Source organism: Podarcis raffonei, chromosome 11 (genome assembly GCF_027172205.1).
Source record: "Podarcis raffonei isolate rPodRaf1 chromosome 11, rPodRaf1.pri, whole genome shotgun sequence".
Taxonomy (NCBI): domain Eukaryota; kingdom Metazoa; phylum Chordata; class Lepidosauria; order Squamata; family Lacertidae; genus Podarcis; species Podarcis raffonei.
Window position 1 is genome coordinate 18,587,984 of NC_070612.1, and position 19,836 is coordinate 18,607,819.

At 43.7% G+C, this 19,836-nt stretch overlaps 1 protein-coding gene across 2 annotated transcripts; it reads right to left on the reverse strand.

The window, feature by feature from the left end:
* Positions 1-4,847: 4,847 nt before the first annotated feature.
* C9 (complement C9) lies at positions 4,848-19,429 on the reverse strand. Of its 2 annotated transcripts, XM_053407714.1 has the most exons (12): positions 19,264-19,421; positions 18,520-18,610; positions 16,435-16,579; positions 15,447-15,594; positions 14,720-14,858; positions 12,857-13,081; positions 11,043-11,283; positions 9,963-10,088; positions 9,028-9,209; positions 7,652-7,880; positions 6,291-6,479; positions 4,850-5,016 (listed from the first exon to the last, which is right to left on the reverse strand). In XM_053407714.1, the coding sequence occupies exons 1-11, from the start codon at positions 19,338-19,340 to the stop codon at positions 6,313-6,315; spliced, it is 1,770 nt and encodes a 589-aa protein (XP_053263689.1). In that variant the 5' UTR covers positions 19,341-19,421; the 3' UTR covers positions 4,850-5,016; positions 6,291-6,312. The 2 variants fall into 2 exon arrangements, with proteins under 2 accessions (XP_053263690.1, XP_053263689.1); XM_053407715.1 differs by lacking the exon at positions 7,652-7,880 and having other exon boundaries at positions 4,848-5,016; positions 19,264-19,429.
* Between the last annotated feature and the right edge of the window lie 407 nt (positions 19,430-19,836).

Below are 19,836 nucleotides of genomic sequence, written 5' to 3' on the forward strand. Positions count from 1 at the left end.
ATAGCTGTCAGCTTACAGATTTGAAAATAAGGGACCAGGAGCCTCAAAAATAAGGGATCAGCAGCCAAAATAAGGGATCAACAATTACTTTGATAAAATACATATTTTGTTGCGTGCAAATGGCTTTAGATACCTATTAGGTCCTATAAATTACCATATAGCATATATCCAACACACAAAAAAGCAACAATTTGTTGTTGACAAAGGACAGCTGGACATATAAAGAGCCACATTACCTTCAGTAGCTTATTTAAGGGACATCATCAATAAGGGACAGCAGCGGGACATGGCCCTGGGTTAAGGGACTGTCCCACCAAATAAGGGACGCTTGACAGCTGTGCTGCTGTCCTGCCTGAATCTTCCATTTTGGTCAGGAAGATGGATAACTGACAAAGCAGGGAGGAACACACTTGCTGTGAACTGAACACACCCCGGAGCTCCTGCAAAGGTAATCTTGGGAGTAGGTGCTTTCTCCAACTGTTTGACACACACACCTTGTAACAAAAGGGGCTTTCACTCCCATCTCTTCGCTGCAAGGTAAAGAGGCTGGGAGCCCCACACTTCCTCAATTAACAGACTTCATTAACAGACTTCCACCACCTCCCATTTAATTCCCTTGCTCCCCAGCTGCTAGATGGCTAAGAGCATGGGTAGGCAAACTAAGGTCTGGGGGCCGGATCCAGCCCAATTGCCTTCTAAATCTGGCCCGTGGATGGTCTGGGAATCAGCGTGTTTTTACATGTGTAGAATGTGTGCTTTTATTTAAAATGCATCTCTGGGTTATTTGTGGGGCATAGGAATTGGTTCATATTTTTTCTCCAAAATATAGTCCGGCCCCCCACAAGGTCTGAGGGACAAGGGACCGGCCCCCTGCTGAAAAAGTTTGCTGACCCTTGTCTAAGAGCTTCAGACATTAAACTGAGGGTCGGGGCATACTATTACCAAGCCCTCTGGTCTCGCTAGCAAAGGGACCAAAATCTGAACTTCCCGCTTACTTCCCCTTTAAGCTTGGGGCATGCAGAAGTGGTTATCCTTCCTTAGCAAAATACAGAGCCACCTTCAAAGTTTCTACTTCAAGACTTCTGTTGGAGGGATTCAAGACAGAGGAAGTAAAAGAAACAAGAGGTTGCATTAAGATAAAAATAAAGTCTTTAGTCCATAGTATCCAATTAGTCCATAGTATCCTGATGGAGGAATGGGTGGACCTGTTAATTTTGGTTTCTCCCAGCTTCCCACCCTAACCTTAAGTTAGTTCTCTCTCTCTCTCTCTCTCTCTCTCTCTCTCTCTCTCTCTCTCCCGCTCTGTGTGTGTGTGTGTGTGTGTGTGAAAGTTTATAAGCATTTTGCTGAACCAGAGCTTCTTGTTGAAGGCAGCTCCCCTTTCTCCTCCCTCTTCCTCCCCAGACCACAAATGCATCTCAGATACCTTCCCTGGCGTGTGTTGTTCTTTCTACAAGCTTCTGCTTTCCCAATTTAGCTGTTCTCCCCAGCCCCATTTTTCCAGTGGGTTCTTACTAAGGTATGGGTTAGAAGATCTAGGAAGAGGGGATCCAAATCAGTTTTATTTCCAGGGCTTGACACACTTTCATAAGTCCCATTTATTCATTAATCTACACTTTAAAAAATGCGCACAAATCTTTGCTCTCAAAAATATGCAGTTCTAGATGCATTTCTAGATGCACACAGACTTTAAATGTATTCTGGTGTTTCTTTTGAGCCGAAGACTGGTGTCAAATCATTCAGAAAGTGTGACAGCTTTAAGTCCAGACCCACATGTTAGTCTGGGAGGTTTGGATCAGATCATTTCTTATCAGAATTCACAAGATCACATTCCTCAAGTGTCCCCCCCCCCTCTCTGACACCTGGCGTGAGTGCACTATGGAGCAAAAATCTCACAATGCATTGCACAAAGTTTAACACTATGCACATTGCTGTGATGTATTTATTTATTGTCTGAAGGTTTTCTGGGGGAATAGCTGGGGTCGCATCTTTCCATTGAGGAATGTGTGGTGACCCTGAAAGCTGGGAAAAGCTTATCTTATGGACAGGGTCTATGTTCCTTAAGCAATTGCTAGTCCTAGGGCAGGAAAAGATCTGCAACATATATATAATTAACACAGCTTTGCAGATAACACATTTTTCAAGGGCAGGTGGGATTGCCAAAGTCTTTTTTTTCTGGGTGCATGTTCCCCCCTTTCCACACTCTCTTTTTTTTGGCCAAGTGTGTAAATCTGAATGTGCAGAAGTTAAATGTGTTACTAGTTACCTGTAATCAAATCAAATTAAATAAAGAGAGTTAATTTTTTTAGTGGCAGCCCCCTGTTTTTGGAGCACTGTTCCCACAGAATGCCACCTGATTTGACAAATTTCTTTGCCAAGCAAATACATTTTCATTTTTCCTGGCATTTGCACATGAATGTGATTTTGAAGCAATTTTGATTGTATCTGGTGGCTCGTGTTGCAAATGGAAAAGATGTTTTTAAAAACCAGTAATAGTTTACTTCGGATAAACCCCGTTAATGTTTGTTAACAGTTCTTAAGAAAATATACATGCAAACAAGTGTTATTTCTGAATTCTTCAAATAAATATTACAAAGAACAAACAGCTAAACACGGGAGGATAATAAAATCTCTGATATCCAGTTTGTTGTCCAAAACCTGCTCCTGAATATCTTAAGCTTAGGTTGTAGATAACGTCGTATTTGGCGGAAACCGAACTGCAGCAGAAAGGAAGCAGCACTCATTGTGATGAATACATATCACAATGAAAATCGCTGCCATCTTACATCCCTTCTCACTATAAGGCAGCTGCCTATGTTTGCATTTGTGCACCATCTGTAAAAATTTGCAAATCAAGCAGATTTTTAAAAAATCCTTAAGTCTTCTGTAGTGTTCTCTTTTCCAATGGAAGCCATATTTGCCTAGCACCACCTCTGGAACTCTGGAGAGTTGGAAGCCGGCAACAAAACAAACAAAACCCTGTCAATGTCGCGTTATTTTTATAGGCAGCCAACTTTTAATTTAAATTCTAAGTCATTCAACACACTGACTCGTCCTAAGAGACCCACACCCTCACAAGTGTATTTGAAAAACAAAGTGCTACTTTGTTAAGAGAAAGAAGATGCCAGATTTTTAATCCCAGCTGGACAGTAATTCTGGTCACTAAGGCTTTTTTAAGGAAACAAAAGCCAAATAAAATAAGAAAGACATTCAACAAGCATGTCACTGAGTGTGACTCATGTCCACCGTTTGATGTAGATGATGTTACAGTTCTCTTACAGAATGGGTTGCTTCCCCACCCTGCTTCCCCCTCCCCAGTTTGCCCCATGTCAGCATTGTTCAGCTCAGTTGAACAATTCACAAACCCATTACTGTAAAATAACTTTGCAAATTTCAGTAGGATTTTTCAGGGACTTCATTGGTGGGAATGGTGTTTTAATGAGCTGCCGTCTGTATGGCACCAGGAAGTGGGCAGAAAACATCTTCCATGCTGGCAAAATGCCTGCCTAAACTTAGTGATGGGGAAAAGCACAGAAGTTGGATAAAAACGAAGCAGTTGAAAGTTGGCTTTTACTATGTTAAAGCAGGGATAGTTAAGCTGTTGCCCTTCAAGAGGTTGCTGGACTCCAACTCCCATCACCTGCAGTCACCATGGCCAATGGTCAAGGGTGATGGGAGCTGTAGTCCGTCAACATCGGAAGAGCCATAGGTTCTCCGTTCCTCCCTGACCTAAAACTTCTCTCCCAAACATCCTCCACTGCAATTTCTCATACAGGCTGAGAGGTTCTTTCCCTGTTCATAGATTCTTATTTCCTCTTCCTCCCAACAACGAACTATTTCAAAGGCCCAACTAGATAGCATCTTATATACCAATAGCAAATTTGTTCTTTGAGTGCCTGTCCTTATATGGCAAAAAAGGTGCTGCTCACACAAGAGAGGGAGGGTTGAAAGAACCCCAAAGTTTGCAGAAGTTTGAGGAAGAAAACAATTCTCTTGCAGGGACACTTGGTTGGGACATGAGGTAGGACTTCTCTGCTGCAGCACTCAGGTTATAGGACTCCCTCTCTACAGAGCAGGAGTGGGGAACAGGACCGGGAAAGCAATGTAGCCCCTCCAGAACGCTCAGTCTGGCCCATGGAACTCTCATGGAACCCTGCTTTGTACCCCAATGTTTTTGCCTTGCTGGAATGTATCCTTGCACTCTGGTAATGTTTCTTGCTTGGGCTGATGGAGGATAGAAAGGGGTGTGTGAGAGAGCACTAAAAACATAAAATTGGCATTTATTGCTGTACTCGTTTTTGCTTCTGACCACTCTCACCTCACCTATGTGGCCTTCAAAAGGTGTCCAGGAAAGGAATGTGGCTCTCAATCTGGAAAAGCTTCCCTACCCCTACTAAAGAGGTTTGTCAGGCTTCCCTCCTTTTAAACGAGCTGTTCGGACTTCCACCTAATATTTAGTCAGCAAAAAAGAATAATAATAACAATTAAATCCATTGTCTCTCCTTGGTGATTATGCTTCGCTGTTTTATTCTGTTCTCAGTTTTATTGTATTTTGATTGGTTTCTGTTGTATTACTTTTGTGCTTGGATGTGAGCTGCTTGAGAGGTCCAAAAAAGCAGAATATAAATGATTTTACAAATCTATCAAAGCCCTGCACTGAGCAACTTGGAGAAAGGGTGGCACACAAATTTAATACAAAAGTGTCAGCAATAAATAATACAAATGTATTGTGCTGAGCCAGTCATCAGCTGAAATTTATTTTCAACTCTTTAAAAAAAAAGGAAGGAAGGAAGGAAGGCAAGAAAGCAAGAAAGCAAGAAAGCAAGAAAGCAAGAAAGCAAGCAAGCAAGCAAGAAAGAAAGAAAGAAAGAAAGAAAGAAAGAAAGAAAGAAAGAAAGAAAAATTAACACCAGGTTCCAAGATTTTCTGGCTTATCTTTCAAATCTCTTTGGCAGCTTGAACTTTGCTGTGGAGATCCAAGGGTCATTTCAGCTGTGTTGTGTTCCTATTAAGCACCTGTGAAAAGACACACAGTCAGCTAGATCAACTAACCGGAGAATCTTCAGTGCAGGAGCGGCTGATATAATGCGCAGAGATCCCCTACGTTTGCAGTGCCAAAGCAGGCTGGCGGCTTTCAGCTAACTTGAGATTGACGCCATAGTCAAAATTCTGCACATGTAAGTTGCTGCAAAGGTCACATCCGCTCCACACATTTAAAACACATTCAGTGCATGTTTAAAACACATGGCTTCCCCCAAAGAACACTGGGAACTGTAGCTTGGTAAGGGTGCTGGGAATTACGGCTCCACAAAGGGAAAACTATGGTTTCCAGAATTTTGGGGAAACCATGTGTGTTGAATGTGCTTTAAATGTACGGTTTCGATGCAACCTATGTAGTCAGTGGGCAAAACTTGTAAGGGCTCTTCCACCGGGGGATGCTGTTGGCTGCCATCCCTCTCTCCTGCACATGGTATTTTATTTTTAAAAGCCTACATTGTATGATATCAGGTAAGGGGCAAGTGGCTTGGCTGAAATGGCTTTGAGAGCCAAATGGGAAGGCCTAGGAGGTTTTGCTAAAGGCAGGTTTAGGGCAGTGGTACCAGTTTCTCCGCAGGGATGCGGGTGGCGCTGTGGGTTAAACCACAGAGCCTAGGACTTGCTGATCAGAAGGTCAGCGGTTCGAATCCCTGCGATGGGGTGAGCTCCCGTTGCTCGGTCCCTGCTCCTGCCAACCTAGCAGTTCGAAAGCACGTCAAAGTGCAAGTAGATAAATGGGTACCGCTCTGGAGGGAAGGTAAACAGTGTTTCTGTGCGCTGCTCTGGTTCGCCAGAAGCGGCTTAGTCATGCTGGTCACATGACCCGGAAGCTGTACGCTGGCTCCCTCGGCCAATAAAGCAAGATGAGCGCCGCAACCCCAGAGTTGGTCACGACTGGACCTAATGGTCGGGGTCCCTTTACCTTTTACCAGTTTCTCCACACTGGGCGCAGAGCTTGGCCTTGCATGGAACTCTGCTGAAATGTGAAAGACCCAAGTCTGCCCCTGGCTTCATGAGCGAGGCCTATGGGCTCAAGGTACCCCACTCATGACCTAGAATGTAATTTGTGGTTGCCCTGTAATAACCACAATAAAAAGTCAACATTGTGCTAACACAGATGTTCTGTCAACACAAGCATTTCTGCTTGTCCAGTGGAACAATCTTACCTCTCCTCTTGCATACTGATCTGGGGGATTTACCTGCCCCACCCAAGTTGGACTTCTATTTATTACACCCACTGAGTAACTACAAACCTGCTTTGCGTCTTCTACACCATTATTTAATGTCAGCAGCGCAGTAGCCCGATTCCGAGTCAGCTCCTGCGCAGTCCTTGCCCCCATGAGCCTCAGGATTATTGCACTGCCTTCTCCGAGTGCGTTCTCCTTGCACACAAGCCGACCAGGTAGACCAGCAGCTCCAGCCCCCATCTGTGCCAGTTGCGACTGAATTAAAGATTGGAGTGGAAAATATTTTGAGTCTTAACATCAAAGCAATAAACAAACAAACTTGCATTGCAGTTACTTCAATATTGAAGTAACTGCCTTCGTGTCTGTAAGCCCAAATGGTCAGTCAGGGTGCAATTTGGGATAGGGGTGTTTCTTAGGTGGATAGGGGATCTCTGCTTCCACAGAACAGCTACAAAGCAATGGGACAGGGTGTCGTTTTAAGTGAAGGGCTGGGCAGGAGAGGAATGCTTAACCCTTCCCACCACTTGTTCCCTTTGCTCACAACTCCTCCCCTGGGCGCTTTTCTACCTGACACAATGGCTAATGCCTCTGGAACCCCAACTTCTCCGCTATAATAATAATAATAATAATAAATTTTTATTTATACCCTGCCCTTCCCGGTTCAAAAACCGGGCTCAGGGCAGCTAACAACAAATTTAAAACAATTGTAAGAGCAGAATAAAATACAGTATAAAAACATGAATAACAATAAAATTCAAAATTCAGAAATCAATTTAGGGGAAATAAATAAATACGCATAAGATAATCTCCAGGGCTAGCTGGCTGAATTGGTCCTACTTGGGCCAGTGAGGCGGCCAGGGGAGAATTAGCTGTGGGGTCTCAAAGTGGCTAATCTTCATAAAAGCGGAGGGGGGGGAAGAGAAGGAAATAAAAGATCAGGCCCGATGGAAGAAGGTTAAATCCTGAAAGGCCCTAGTCTCATGGGACAGAGGATGGGACAGGTCGGAGGATAGTCTGACTTCCTTAGGGCCCGGGACCTCTAAACTATGGTTATTCATGGACCTTAAGGTCCTTTGTGGGGCATACCAGGAGAGGTGGTCCCATAAATATGAGGGCCCTAAGCCTTGTGTCCCAACCCTGCTGTTTTCCACCAGTTTGGTAGAGCTTCTTGGTTCCAGGTTTAGAGATGTGAAGGCCCAGAGAATATCTTGGAGGAAGCTATATTCTTCATAACACCTGCTTTTCTATGCAAAGGGGTTTTTGCAGGTGTATCAGTTGCAGTAGCATCGTCCAGGAACAATTCTATCACTGTTTGTATGAGCAGAGCCCTAGAACAGGGTTAGGTGGGATAATGGCTTTATCTTCGCAGCTCACGTGTCCTGAATAGAATATGGAAATGAACCCTCAATTCTTGATCTATTGCTGACCTGGTGAAAAAAACGCTGAGGGTATCTGGCAGGCTTCTCCCTTGAAGTAAGGGGTGCATCCGCATTCACACCTTCCGTTCAACAGCATGACAGTGCCACCATTTTGACAGGGCTGGCATTTGCAAACACTATATTCAGCAACGTAGTCCTCCACAGCTCGGTCGAGATTCTGCTTCTTTACGGTGGAGTTGGGTATCGTCACCGGTATGAGAGTAGAAATTGGGTACGGCTGCAAAGAAATGCAAATACCTTAATCCAACTTGTTACAGCAGTGGTACTCTTTGCACGGGACGCGGGTGGCGCTGTGGGTAAAACCTCAGTGCCTAGGGCTTGCTGATCGCATGGTCGGCGGTTCGAATCCCCACGGCGGGGTGAGCTCCCGTCTTTTGGTCCCAGCTCCTGCCCACCTAGCAGTTCGAAAGCATGCTTAAGTGCAAGTAGATAAATAGGTACCGCTTTATAGCGGGAAGGTAAACGGCATTTCCGTGTGCTGCGCTGGTGCTGGCTCGCCAGAGCAGCTTCGTCACGCTGGCCACGTGACCCAGAAGTGTCTTCGGACAGCGCTGGCCCCCGGCCTCTTAAGTGAGATGGGCGCACAAACCCTAGAGTCGGACACGACTGGCCCGTACGGGCAGGGGTACCTTTACCTTTTTACTCTTTGCACAAGCGTGATCAAAGCTTCCCTGACATTTGTGATAGCCTCCTCTTAGCTACCCTGAGTTCTCTACCATGTGAGGAAAGGGTGTTCTCAGGTAAAACAGAGTCTCGGACAGCAAAGTCCAATTCCTTCACAATACCCTAGCACGGAAAGCACCTAAAATTCCTTAGCTCTTATATGCAGGTGAAAATTGTGCTTACCTTGGAAACATAACACGTGCCTATTCACTCGCCATGGTTCAGCAATAAATAAAGGTCATACATTTTAATGTATTTTTAATCTTTGTTGGAAGCTGCCCAGAGTGGCTGGGGAAACCCAGCCAGATGGGTGGGGTACAAATAATAAATTACTATTATTATTATTTCAAGGGGGCAGCATTTACAGCAGGGGTGCCTGATATTTTGGCCTAAGGACCTTAGTCGCTATCGGCCAACCGTCTGAAGATGCGCATGCCAGTGGTGCTTATGGTGGAAAGCAGATGTTGCCACACACACTCTCTTACACGTGCACCCAGCACATTGCACACAAACCAAGGCACTTGGTCACCAACTGCAGCAGATCCAAGCTGAGGAGGAATGGTGTTTATTACCCCTCCCTGCTCATAAAATAATAGATCTGAGGAGAAGGGAAGGGCAATGCGCATCCTCACCAGGGATGAGCCATGTCTGCTCTCCCACATACCAATATGCACATCAGTTTAGGAAGAAAACCCTCTTACTTCATATTGTATCACTGTGGGAGCATCAGAGAGCGTCGCTGCCCACTGGACATAGTCTTCCACATCAACGACGCTGTGACCTCGCGACAGCTTTTCCTTCAGCCTAACCAGAACTTCAGTCTTCCCTCCATGAACGAGAGATATCACATTGTGGATAATTCCTTTGTTATTGGTGTTGCCCTCTGCAGAGGAAAGAAACAGGACAAGGATGGACCAAGGTCCCTCGGGATGTTGTCTCACCATCATTCTGACTTTCTTATGCAGACAAACATCTGGAAGGGCCCAGAACAACAAACAAATCCCCCCTTTTTGCTAAATTCATGGCAACATATGTACTGTGGGACACTCAAATCTGTGCTACTGTGCAATCTCCTTTTTAAAATATCTTTTTTTTAAAAAAAGTATTTGATTAAATTTCCACAAATTTCACATTGTTTCACTACATTATAAATTTTTATTTGGTTTTATTGACTTCCCATCCCATTTTCCATGGTGTTGTTTTTTCTATTCCACTCCTTTGCTGCGCCCTTTCTTCCCTCTTTTATATCATAACCATAATGCAATAAATAGTTCCAATCCTGCTCGTGAATTCATCATATTATATTATTTCTTTAAATAATCCAAAAAAGGCTTCCATTGTTCCATAAAACAGTCATTGTTAAGTTCTCTTATTTTAGCTGTTAACTTTGCTGATTCAGCATAGTCCATCACTTTACTTACTCATCTTTTAAATTTGTTTTGGAATGGATGATGTAAAGATAAATGAGTGTTGAAAGTGCACCTCCTTGCCACAGGGCCACCTTTGCAACAGGGGCACATTTGCCACCACCATTGCCAGCTTGGACATGAAATTTTCAGAAGTGGGTGTGCCCAAATATATAGTCCCCTTTTTGTGTATTTTGAACACAAATCTTTAAATATATAGATATATTTACTATTTCTAATCTTGCTACTTTTGCAGTCATTCCCTTTGTCGGTATGCTTGACTTCAAATGTGCCAGCTGTTAAACCAAAATCTGTATTGTAACCCAGGCAAGCTTTTACGTCTTCGACGGTGACTCCTGCAAACAGAGTTAAAAACAGACATTCAATAAAAGATGGAAGGAGGGAAAGGCTCATTAACAAATTTCTTGAACCATGAAATTATATTCGGAAAGGCAATCAAGTTGTACCCATAAGAAAAAGCAGCAAAGACTTTTTAATTTTCATTTATGGGTGATATCCAGTCATGTCATAATGACTAAAGGTAAAGGGACCCCTGACCATTAGGTCCAGTCGCGGCCGACTCTGGGGTTGCGGTGCTCATCTCGCTTTATTGGCCGAGGGAGCCGGCGTACAGCTTCCGGGTCATGTGGCCAGCATGACTAAGCCGCTTCTGGCGAACCAGAGCAGCACACGGAAACGGCGTTTACCTTCCCGCCGGAGCGGTACCTATTTATCTACTTGCACTTTGATGTGCTTTCGAACTGCTAGGTTGGCAGGAGCTGGGGCAGAGCAACGGGAGCTCACCCCATCATGGGGATTCGAACCACCAACCTTCTGATTGGCAAGTCCTAGGCTCTGTGGTTTAACCCACAATGCCACCCGCGTCCCTGTCATAATGACTAGTGCCACATTTTTTATGCTTTTCTCGCCTCCTGTCTTTATATTACATTAGTCACAATTTTGCAATTGAGGACTAGTCTAATATAAGAGTACGCATCACAGCTCTTGTGATGGAAATTCCAGCTTTGCTAATACATCAAAGGCAACACCAGCTGATTGGTTTGCTAGTTTCTCTACAAGCAGTGACTTTGCTTTAGGCTGCACAAACAGACCAAATAATCACTTATTGGTTTTGGATTGTTCCTTTTGTGATAGTTTATTGCCATAAATATTGGTTATATAAAAGTATGTATGCTAGTTTGTTTGGTTTTTTTGTCCATAGTTCAGTATTATTATCAGATAGGGTAGCACCAAGCCTGAATTGGATTGGAGTATAGTATAGCCTCTGAAATTAATGAAACAGTTCCTACCTTCACTACTCATTGTTTGGTTGTCCAGTACATACATTAGTTCATATTTCCCGCCAACCGTTCCCTTCTGTGCAAAATGAGTTCCGTGCATTTCCAAAAATTTAAAATATTCTCCCTTGTCGTATGCACTGGGCAGATATTTTACATCTTCAAGGAACGTGTCGGTCAGGCGGACGTCACGCCTTCGCATTTGAAAGGTTCCCAGTTCGATGTTTCCTTTCACGTGAAAAAATATTTGATGCTGTAACGCAGAACGATGGGGTTAACCTTCTGCCAGTGGGAAAACGAGAGGACCAGATGTTCTCCCATCTCTAGGGTGACAATGTGTCCGACATTATGGAGGGAAGTCTTCCATTTGGTGGCATCCTCCCTTTGGAAAGGATTTCAAGCACTATTGTTCCGCAAGTGGGTTAACTTGTCGGGGGCTTGACTCCTTCTCAAAATTAAAACCTGCCGTGCTCAATAAGGGTAGCATGTTAGAATGCTGCCCCAGAAGTCACACCTATCAACCATCCCTCTTCAACTTTCCTCTTTAAAGCAGAACGGTTGAAGCTTCTACTGCCTCCCCATATAAACTAACCTGGACCCTGCAATCACCATCTGAGGCCCTTCTACATGTGCCTCCTCTGCAAGAGGTCCAGAGCACCGCAACATGAGAGCAGGCCTTTTCTGTGGTGGCTCCCCACTTGTGGAATGTTCTCCCCAGGGAGGTCCACCTGGTGCCTTCCTTACATATCTTTAGGTGCCAAGTGAAAACGTTCCTTTCCCCCCGGCCTTTGGCCAATTAAAGAAACTATGGTCCTTTAAACTGTGCGTGTATGGCATGGGTAGGCAAACTAAGGCCTGGGGAACAGATCCAGCCCAATCGCCTTCTCAATCCGGCCCACGGACAGTCCAGGAATCACTGTGTTTTTACATGAGTAGAATGTGTCCTTTTATTTAAAATGCATCTCTGGGTAATTCTCTGGGGCATAGGAATTCGTTCATTTTTTTCCTTCAAAATATAGTCCGGCCCCCCACAAGGTCTGAGGGACAGTTGACCGGACCCCTGCTGAAAAAAATTGCTGACCCCTGGTATGCGTTATTGTTTTCATTTCTTATTATGGTTTGTATTTTTATATTGTACATCACAGGGTGATGTACATCTTTGGATGAAGGGTTGTATAGAAATTGAATATCGCCTGGTGAAGCTTCACTAGTGAATTCCCGCCTACTCTACAGTTATCAAAGGCCCAAAGTGGCAGGGAATTTGTTTTCATTAGACAATTTTGCTGAGGTTGTTCAGTTTCACATGTATCCCTTCAAAAAACCTGTTGATGTCATCTATATTTTGATTGTTTCATTGTGTCTCCTTTTTAAAGAAAGTCTGTTTTTATTGCTTTTTAAATAAATATTTTATACTGTTAAGGAAAACACACACAAACGTATCTTAAGCCGCATACAGTGGTACCTCAGTTTTCGAAAGTCTCAGTTGACGAACATTTCGGTTTTCAAACGCCATAAACCCGGAAGTAAATGCTTCGGTTTTCAAACACGCCTTGGAAGTCGAAAATGCCACACAGCTTCCACTGAGTGAAAGATCCTGAGGCCTAGCTGTCGGATATTGAGTTTTCGGTTTTCGAACATTTCAGAACTCGAACGGTCTTCCGGAATGGATTACATTCAAAAACTGAGGTACCACTGTACAAGCTTTGCTAAATAAATAAATAAATAAAACACTCCTAACAGCGTGCTAATATCAAGTCCCCCAAATAACACAGAAGGGCTCTCCATTTTGGGTTTGTTTGTTTGTTTGTTTGTTTAGGATAGCTTACCTTTCCTTTAGAATCCTTTAAGAATTTATGTAGAGTTTCATTGGAGGATGCATCTGTGTTCGTGCTCAAACTGAAGCCGACGGATGTGCCATTTCCTACCTCTGTGGGCGTCAATTTGAGAGAAAAGCTAGAGTGAGCAGAACTATGCCTTTCGCTGAACATTTCCTTTACTGCCGTCACCTGGTTCTCGTAGACTTCATTTCTAAATCTTTTGTCTCCTTTTGTCTTAGAAAGAGAGAAAAAATATATAGCAGGCAATTTAGTAGGCAATCTGCCTGGAATATATGCAGCCCAATGGAAGGAATGGTTTTCACTCTCTAACATTAGAAACTTAGAGCCAATAATTGAAAATGTACGGCAGCAGATTCAGGACAGAGAGAAAAGCGTATTGATTAAAATAAAGTGCATTCATTCATTCATTTTGTCCCCACATTTTCTCTGAAAGTTCATTCTATCTATCATCTATCTATCTATCTATCATCTATCTATTTATCCATCTATCTATCTATCTATCTATCTATCTATCTATCTATCATCTATTTATCATCTATCTATCATCTATCTATCTATCTATCTATCTATCTATCTATTATTTCACACCAACTTTATTGCTTATTTGTTATTATTATTAATTTATTAATAGCTTTCTAAACCACTGTCTCAAGGCAGTCTGCACATAGAATAGTTAAAAACAGTTAAAAACACACTAAAAAGCCAAATACATTTAAAACGAGGCTTAAACCCTAACAATTGGACACTTGTTGTAATGACCCATTTATCCGGCTGCAAAAGCAAATATAAGCAAAGGCCAGCACATTCCCAAAGTAAAAACAAAAACAAAAACATAGAAGATCCAAAACAAAACAGGGGGAAAAGATGGGGCAGAGTGGGAGAGAACTGATAAATAAACAAACAAACAATTCCTGTCACCGGCAAGTTAAAAACAAGAGTTTTCAGTCTGTATGAGTTTTAACAAAATATTTAAAACTAAAATATATTTGTAGAATAATGGGCATCCCCCCAGTGGTGGAAAGAATAGGTTGGTTGCCCTCAGATCAGCCAAAGCCCCCTAGATTCCAGCATCTGTAATACCTGAGATATAATACAAAATGTGCAGCTGCTATTCTCAATTGTTTTGTGAGAAACTAGCCTCCTTCAGTGCTTTACCTTTTAGCCATAGCAATGACTGACGTCTAGCTCATTGGACCAAAAGAAGACAAGAGCGAAACACCCATTGTCTACAACTTCTTGATTCGTTTTTAAGCCTTTTATGCTGCTTTTCTGTGCTGGAGAAGCCTCACAGAAAACAATACACCTATCCAGAGCTTTAGTGTGGCAGTGATTGGCGATTAGGGTATCAACTCAAAACACGAAAGAATTAATGATGTTTCAGAGGTCTCATTTCATGCAAAAGTGACCCTTCGGAGTTTTGATACCATTGCAGAGTTGTGTATGCAAGAGTGTGGTTATCACAGCCTTAGAGCTCGGCAAATTTGCTCCCGCCCCCTGGATGTGTTGCACAGCTCTTTCCCCCAGCTGTTCACATCAGCACAGCTTCATTAGTGTCAGATTCATTTCTGTTTGTGTATGCACCAGGAGGGTGGCTGACGGGGCAGGGATGTCTTTACCTTAGGCAAAGGCGCTCACCCCTTTGTTTAAATTTAATTTCATAAAATGTACGTTTACCGCTTGATTGTGGAAAGCCTTAAAGCGGTTTACCAAAACAATAAAGCAGCAATATTATTGGTAAACAACAACAACATTTTTTTAAAATAAAAACCTTGGCTGGAGACAAATTAGCAATGGCTTCAGGACTCCAGTGGAGTCAAATGCACACTCTACACTTTGCACAAAGGGGCTTACGTCATAATTGAGCACAGCAACGTTCCATGGCTTGCGATAGTATATTCCAGTATTCCCATCGCGGACTCTGTCACAGACGCCATTGTAAAACTCATTGTAAAACGGGCTTTCCTTCGGTTCCATGCCCAAAATGTTGACACTGCAACAAAATCACACAACAAACTAGGGTTTTCCAGGGTCTTGGTCACTTAAAACCTGATATACCATTCAAATATACAGTTGCACCTTGGTTGACAAACGCCTTGCGACTTGAACGTTTTGACTCCCAAATGCCACAAACCCAGAAGTGACTGTTCCAGTTTGCGACCGTTCTTTGGAACCCAAATGCCCGACGTGGCTTCCAGTTGGCTTCAGGAGCTTCCTGCAGCCAATCGGAAGCCGTGCCTTGGTTTCCGAACGTTTTGGAAGTCGAACGGACTTCTGGAGTGGATTCCGTTCAACTTCTGAGGTACAGCTGTAATTCATCCTTACTACAATGGAGGGCAAGCTAGCTATCATAGGGAGTGCTGGGCACGTCACATGGCACACAGAGACCTGCCCTCTAACAGAGCAGAATGGCCATGGTACTCATGAGGAACAGGCAAGGGACCTGCTGCCACTGCTCCTCATAAGATAACAGTGTCCGCCACCAGAGGTAGGCATCTCAAATCGCCTAACGGTAGGGTCGGCCCTGCCAGTAGATTTGCTACATCTCCCATCATTCTCCCAAGAACTTCCCAGAACTTACCCACGGCCAGCTGTTCTTCCAACCTCTGATACATCAATTATACGGTCACGACAGGGTGCACGAGGATCACCTTCACAATTGTCTTCATCGGAAAAGTCTCCACAATCATCTTCCGTATTACACACCAACCTTTTCTTTATACAGTGTCCTAAGTGTAGAAAGAGGAACCGTATCTCTAGCTGTTAAAGTTCTTATTGCTCTCAGTCTTTTGGCTTGAACCAAACCTAGTTGCGTTTCCCCTCAGTGCCATTGGTGGATTTTTTGACCATAAAGGAAATGAAAACCTGCTTTACCCTTTCGACGTTTGAAAAATTGTCACTGTGAAAATGTAGACATTAAACAAATACAACCACACACACACATGTATAATTGTCCTTTGAGGATGAAGGGTGGTATATGTGGTGATGATGATGATAATGATAGAAGACAATATCTTGATTAGGAGTGACAACCAAAGCAGCAAAAATGTACAATACCAATTCAGAGAACAATGAGCTAATTTTCATGTTACTTGATTCCAGGAAAAAAAAACCCTGTTTGTGGAAGTGAAGTGACAACATATGGGGTGGTATACCAACATACAATTCTTTCCTGCTGTTTGCATGGGGGTGAGGATCATTTGGGATGGATTTGCTAAAATTTGGAAAATCAATAAAAACATTGACTGTTGCGTGGCACCATGTCCTCTGGTGCGAATGAAAATTAGGGCAACATTGGCCAAAAAGCCACAATTACGCAACACACTAGGGGTGAGAGGAATGTTAGAAAACAGAACAGAAGCGCTGGCATTACAATCAGGAAAACGAGCTCAACATTTCCAGGTGAAATACGCACCAGGTGAATGCGTATGAGAAGGGACTTCCGTAAGAGTATTTCAGAGAGCTGCTAAATCATGACAAGATGGTGCCTTGTGATGGGCAACTAACGACCTCCAGTATAATCCACTGTGGGATTCAGTTTCAAAGAATAATGCAAAAGAACTGCATACCATTTTCACACATGAAGCCATTGCCACAATCTGGTAGCTCTTCAGGGCAGGGGGTGTCTGGCTGGCAGAACTGTCTGTCTCCCAGAGCTTCAATACATGGCTTCCCTCCATATTGTCCGAATCTCACAACACTCCTCGAGCGATACTTTAGAAAAGAAAGGAAGAAGAATTACAGGTGCTCAAAAGGACGGTGTGGCACATGCCAAATAACTTTGACGGAAACTAAGCAGGAGGTTGGGGGGCAGATTATGCACAAAATTAAAGGGAGGCCTACTCATCGCACCTCCACAATGGAGTCTCCATTCTTTGGTGCTTTGATCAAAAGGCATGCCTGGTTAGAAAATACCAATGACTACTTTTTCTACAATGCTAATGCCTGAAGACATTTTGCTGCTTAAAGCAAAGGACAAGATGGAACCTTGCCCTCATATTCCACATTCAGAAGCCCACTACATTTCCAAGCACAATTCAAAGTGTTGGTGCTGACCTTTAAAGCCCTAAACAGCCTCAGCTCAGTATACCTGAAGGAGCGTCTCCACCCCCATTGTTCAGCCCAGACACTGAGGTCCAGCTCCGAGGGCCTTCTGGCGGTTCCCTCCCTGAGAGAAGTGAGGTTACAGGGAACCAGGCAGAGGGCCTTCTCGGTAGTGGCGCCCGCCCTGTGGAACACCCTCCCATCAGATGTCAAGGAAATAAACAACTACCTGACTTTTATAAGACATCTGAAGGCAGGCCTATTTAGGGAAGTTTTTAATGTTTGATGTTTTATTGTGTTTTTAATATTCTGTTGGGAGCTGCCTGGAGTGGCTGGGGAAACCCAGCCAGATGGGTGGGGTAATAACAATAACATTATTATTATTATTATTATTATTATTATTATTATTAGACGTAGCAGTTGAATTTTACTTCAACAGTGACAAAGGGACAGTGTCCTTTGGCATACTTGGCATACTTGAAGGCAGCAGACCAGCTCAAGGAGCACAAGGCAAACTACCACTACCTGTCACCCAGTATTTGCTGCCTGAGGTGGCTGCCTCACCTCGCCTAATGGTAGGGCTGTAGGAACATCCAGTATGCAGACTGTTGTACACAGAAACCTAAAAGTATAGCACAGTGCACCAGTAGGTGGCACTCTTTGTGCTACAATTCACCAAATATACGCTGACTACATTGCCAGATAATTTGAGGATAGGACTGGAACATCAGGTTTGGAAAAGGCACATGCATCACAGATGCCCTGCGCTGAGGTAAAAATACCATATTTTTTGCTCTATAAGACACACTTTTTCCCTCCTAAAAAGTAAGGGGAAATGTGTGTGCCTCTTATGGAGCGAATGCAGGCTGTGCAGCTATCCCAGAAGCCAGAACAGCAAGAGGGATCGCTGCTTTCACTGCACAACGATCCCTCTTGATGTTCTGACTTCACTTCGCTGGAGAGGCACTGCGCAGAGAGGGAGAGAATATTTTTTTTCTTGTTCTCCTCCTATAAAACTATGTGTGTCTTATGGTTGGGTGCGTCTTATAGAGTGAAAAATACGGTATCAACAGCCCTAATAATTTGTACCTTACTGTTGTTCCAATTCAGATTATGGATGGCGCCACTAAGCTCATTATTATCCAGTGGCTCTACAAAGTCAGAAAACAAAACAAGCTACCTCCTGCCCCCCAAAAAGTCATTACCATTTACTTTACTGTCAGGAGTTTGGAGTTACTGAGTCACTTCAGGGTTGAACTAAGCAGAGCCATCACCAATTATGATAGACCACAATATAAACTGGAGCTCCACAAAGTGTGCCATTGCCAGAGATCCGGACAAATTCAAATTCATGGAGGATAAGGCTATCAATGGCAAGAACTAGTTGCCATTGATACTGAATCGCAGGGGCTGGGAATTGCAGGAGGAAATTGCTCTTGTGCTTGAGGGTTTCCTGCAGGCATCTGAGTGGCCACTGTGAGAATAGGATGCCGGACTGGATGAGCCACTGATCCTCAGGCTAATCTTACATTCTTATCCTTAAAACACATTGTTGTTGTTTCAAACAAAAGCCTGCTCAGCTAACTATCAGTCACAAACCCATGACTTACTCTTTCCTTCGCACAAGCATTGCACGGTCCCCATTCGCTCCAGCGGCTCAGCAAGCAATCGATGGGCCTGACGTCCACGTCTCTTCGCTCTCTTAGTATAGAACAACAAGATGCTTTTATGCAGTACTATTCAGTAAACTAAAAATCAGATGTAATGTTATTGGGGAAGGGGGGGAAATAGGCCCCATACTAGGGGAAAGACATCACCAAAAAAGAGACGAGAAAAGGGACATATATTTGCATATGCTGATTTTTATGGACACAGAGGCAAAGGCAGAAATATTTACAGCCCATCATGCTATAGCGGGGAAGCCTGCGACAATGAGGTGACTTGACTTGGCGCCTTCTCAGTCTGCTCTCCACGCACTCACCGCTGATGGAGAACTTGAAGGTCCTTGCTCTCCTCTCTTATGATGCTTCTATCTTTAAAACTAGATTGGGCAGTCCAAAATACAGGACTTTTTTTTCATCCCAAGAGCCATGTTCCCTCCTGGGAAACCTTACAGTGGATCTTCCTTTCATGTTTGAACTGGAAGCCACTCCCACTAAATTCATTGGTCCTGATTACAATCTAAGCATACGCAGAACTGCGGTCTCATATACTACCTTGATGCTGAAATTGGATATAATTCAGATTCGCTATCCTCAGGCTCCAAAGAGAAATCAGAGCAAATTCTACATTTGCTGTGGGAAATGTGACGCAGATTTTATTTTATTTATGTATTCATTTTAAAGTCCACTTACCTTTTCCATCCTGGTGACACAAAGCCATTTGCTCCTAAGATGCACAGTGCCGCTATAAGAGGCAGTAAGGTTTTCATGGTGCTGCTGTCGACTGCGACACCAAAACCATAGCACCCAAACGGGAAGCTTTTTGTCCTTTCCTTTTTGTTATTGATTAGCAGAAAAACAAACAAAAACCCCTGCCAAAAGGAGGCAGAGCTTGCTGCTGACTTTCGGGAAGCACCCTGGAGTTCGTTGACAGTGAAGAATTTGGAAAATCAGCTGGTCTGGGCATTCCCCAGGCAGAGAGAAGGGTAGAAGAGAAAGCCCAGGCACACCTGCCCTTCCTCTCTCCAATTCCACGCATTACACAATAGGGCTGTAGCTCAGGGTCAGAGTGTGTGCTTTGCATACAGAGGGTCCTGGGTTCAGTTCCCGACATCTCCAGGTAGGGCTGGGAATCCCCTGCATCCGAAAACCTGCAGACCCACTGCCTGTAAGTCAGCCTGGTCAATTTGGATCTGGGGGGGGGGACTAATGGTTTGCTTGATGTAAGCCATCCCCCTACGTTCTTATGCACAAAGGGGGGGGGGA